Source organism: Priceomyces carsonii (genome assembly GCF_900007245.1).
Source record: "Priceomyces carsonii strain CBS4050 genome assembly, scaffold: Debaryomyces_carsonii_scaffold_1, whole genome shotgun sequence".
NCBI classification, from domain to species: domain Eukaryota; kingdom Fungi; phylum Ascomycota; class Pichiomycetes; order Serinales; family Debaryomycetaceae; genus Priceomyces; species Priceomyces carsonii.
In genome coordinates, this window is record NW_026946674.1 from 1,115,219 (window position 1) to 1,117,718 (window position 2,500).

Here is a 2,500-nt window from a genome sequence, read left to right on the forward strand (position 1 = left end):
GTTTTGGTCTAAATAATACCAATATAGGTAGAAAATCAATTAAAGATATATTCATAAACGAAGTAGCTAGATAGAATAAAGGGTCAATGAAGGAGATTTTTAGACAGAGTTATTGGAAGAGTAGGAAGGGGCCTATTTAAGTCTCCGTGATATCAAGATTTCATAGAGATAGATTTTGTTCGTCAAAATAACAAGGGAAAGGAAACGGCTGGTGTTAAGAGGCATATTCGCAATTATTGAGTAGTTTCGAAGAGTTTTAATTAGAGTGGCCAGTAGGGTCTTTATAAATGCTATCATCAAAAGGACTAATATATAGCAGAGTATCATGTGATAAAATTGTAAAACGTTTTTACATTCATTTGACATTGCACAAATGATCGCATTTTTTAACATATAAAGTGAGCACAAAAACTGGTCAATAAAAAGTGCAACAGGAAAAAAATAGTCGGAGGAACTATATGCGAAAGCATGAAACACTTTTGGAAAGAATTGAAGAGTTTACTCTTCAATTTGAGTACAGTGTTTATAAGGCCTCGTTGTTTAGTGGGGAGAGTTTAATGGTGAACGCAAGTACATTATTGCTCTTTACGCTAGGACAACATGGGTTATCTCGGGTTGAAGATCGAAAGATTGAATACTAGAGTAGCCTGAACAGTCTTATACCAAATATCTGACGATTTTGTGTATAAGCACTGAAGGATTTAGTGGATTACTAGCCGATGGCAAGTGTTCTAACTGAAAACTTACTTGGGGGTCTGCCTCAGTAGGTAGCCAGGTTTCTTACCTGTGACTTACCGAGCGTAACCTCCTCCATGGTTGATTATGTTAAACCTTGGCACTAAATAGTAGCGAAGTGTTTAGCGGACATCACACCAGGGGAATTCAAAGAGGGCTATATGGATGTAGTTTATTTACACATCGACGGTAAAACGACGAAGTGTTAATAGCTACCGATTGATATTTTGTCAATTGTCTAACTTGAATAACTTCAATCGTGAAGAGAGATTCGTCTCTCCGATCGGTAGGCTCGTTAGAGCTGAAAGATAGTTATCTGGTTGATCCTGCCAGTAGTCATATGCTTGTCTCAAAGATTAAGCCATGCATGTCTAAGTATAAGCAATTTATACAGTGAAACTGCGAATGGCTCATTAAATCAGTTATCGTTTATTTGATAGTACCTTTACTACTTGGATAACCGTGGTAATTCTAGAGCTAATACATGCTAAAAATCCCGACTGTTTGGAAGGGATGTATTTATTAGATAAAAAATCAACGCTCTTTGAGCTCTTTGATGATTCATAATAACTTTTCGAATCGCATGGCCTTGTGCTGGCGATGGTTCATTCAAATTTCTGCCCTATCAACTTTCGATGGTAGGATAGTGGCCTACCATGGTTTCAACGGGTAACGGGGAATAAGGGTTCGATTCCGGAGAGGGAGCCTGAGAAACGGCTACCACATCCAAGGAAGGCAGCAGGCGCGCAAATTACCCAATCCCGATACGGGGAGGTAGTGACAATAAATAACGATACAGGGCCCTTTAGGGTCTTGTAATTGGAATGAGTACAATGTAAATACCTTAACGAGGAACAATTGGAGGGCAAGTCTGGTGCCAGCAGCCGCGGTAATTCCAGCTCCAATAGCGTATATTAAAGTTGTTGCAGTTAAAAAGCTCGTAGTTGAACTTTGGGCTTGGTTGGCCGGTCCGCCTTTTGGCGAGTACTGGACCCAACCGAGCCTTTCCTTCTGGCTAACCAAGTGCCCTTGTGGTGTTTGGCGAACCAGGACTTTTACTTTGAAAAAATTAGAGTGTTCAAAGCAAGCGTTTCGCTCGAATATATTAGCATGGAATAATAGAATAGGACGTTATGGTTCTATTTTGTTGGTTTCTAGGACCATCGTAATGATTAACAGGGACGGTCGGGGGCATCAGTATTCAGTTGTCAGAGGTGAAATTCTTGGATTTACTGAAGACTAACTACTGCGAAAGCATTTGCCAAGGACGTTTTCATTAATCAAGAACGAAAGTTAGGGGATCGAAGATGATCAGGTACCGTCGTAGTCTTAACCATAAACTATGCCGACTAGGGATCGGGTGTTGTTCTTTTTTTGACGCACTCGGCACCTTACGAGAAATCAAAGTCTTTGGGTTCTGGGGGGAGTATGGTCGCAAGGCTGAAACTTAAAGGAATTGACGGAAGGGCACCACCAGGAGTGGAGCCTGCGGCTTAATTTGACTCAACACGGGGAAACTCACCAGGTCCAGACACAATAAGGATTGACAGATTGAGAGCTCTTTCTTGATTTTGTGGGTGGTGGTGCATGGCCGTTCTTAGTTGGTGGAGTGATTTGTCTGCTTAATTGCGATAACGAACGAGACCTTAACCTACTAAATAGTGCTGCTAGCTTTGGCTGGTATAGTCACTTCTTAGAGGGACTATCGATTTCAAGTCGATGGAAGTTTGAGGCAATAACAGGTCTGTGATGCCCTTAGACGTTC

The 2,500-nt window shown here is 41.1% G+C and overlaps 1 protein-coding gene across 1 annotated transcript; it reads left to right on the plus strand.

The window, feature by feature from the left end:
* Positions 1-458: 458 nt before the first annotated feature.
* Positions 459-641, plus strand: PRCAT00000617001 (uncharacterized protein; the record flags this gene model as incomplete). The annotated part of the gene is made up of 1 exon (XM_062956355.1): positions 459-641. The coding sequence occupies one exon, from the start codon at positions 459-461 to the stop codon at positions 639-641; it is 183 nt and encodes a 60-aa protein (XP_062807457.1).
* Between the last annotated feature and the right edge of the window lie 1,859 nt (positions 642-2,500).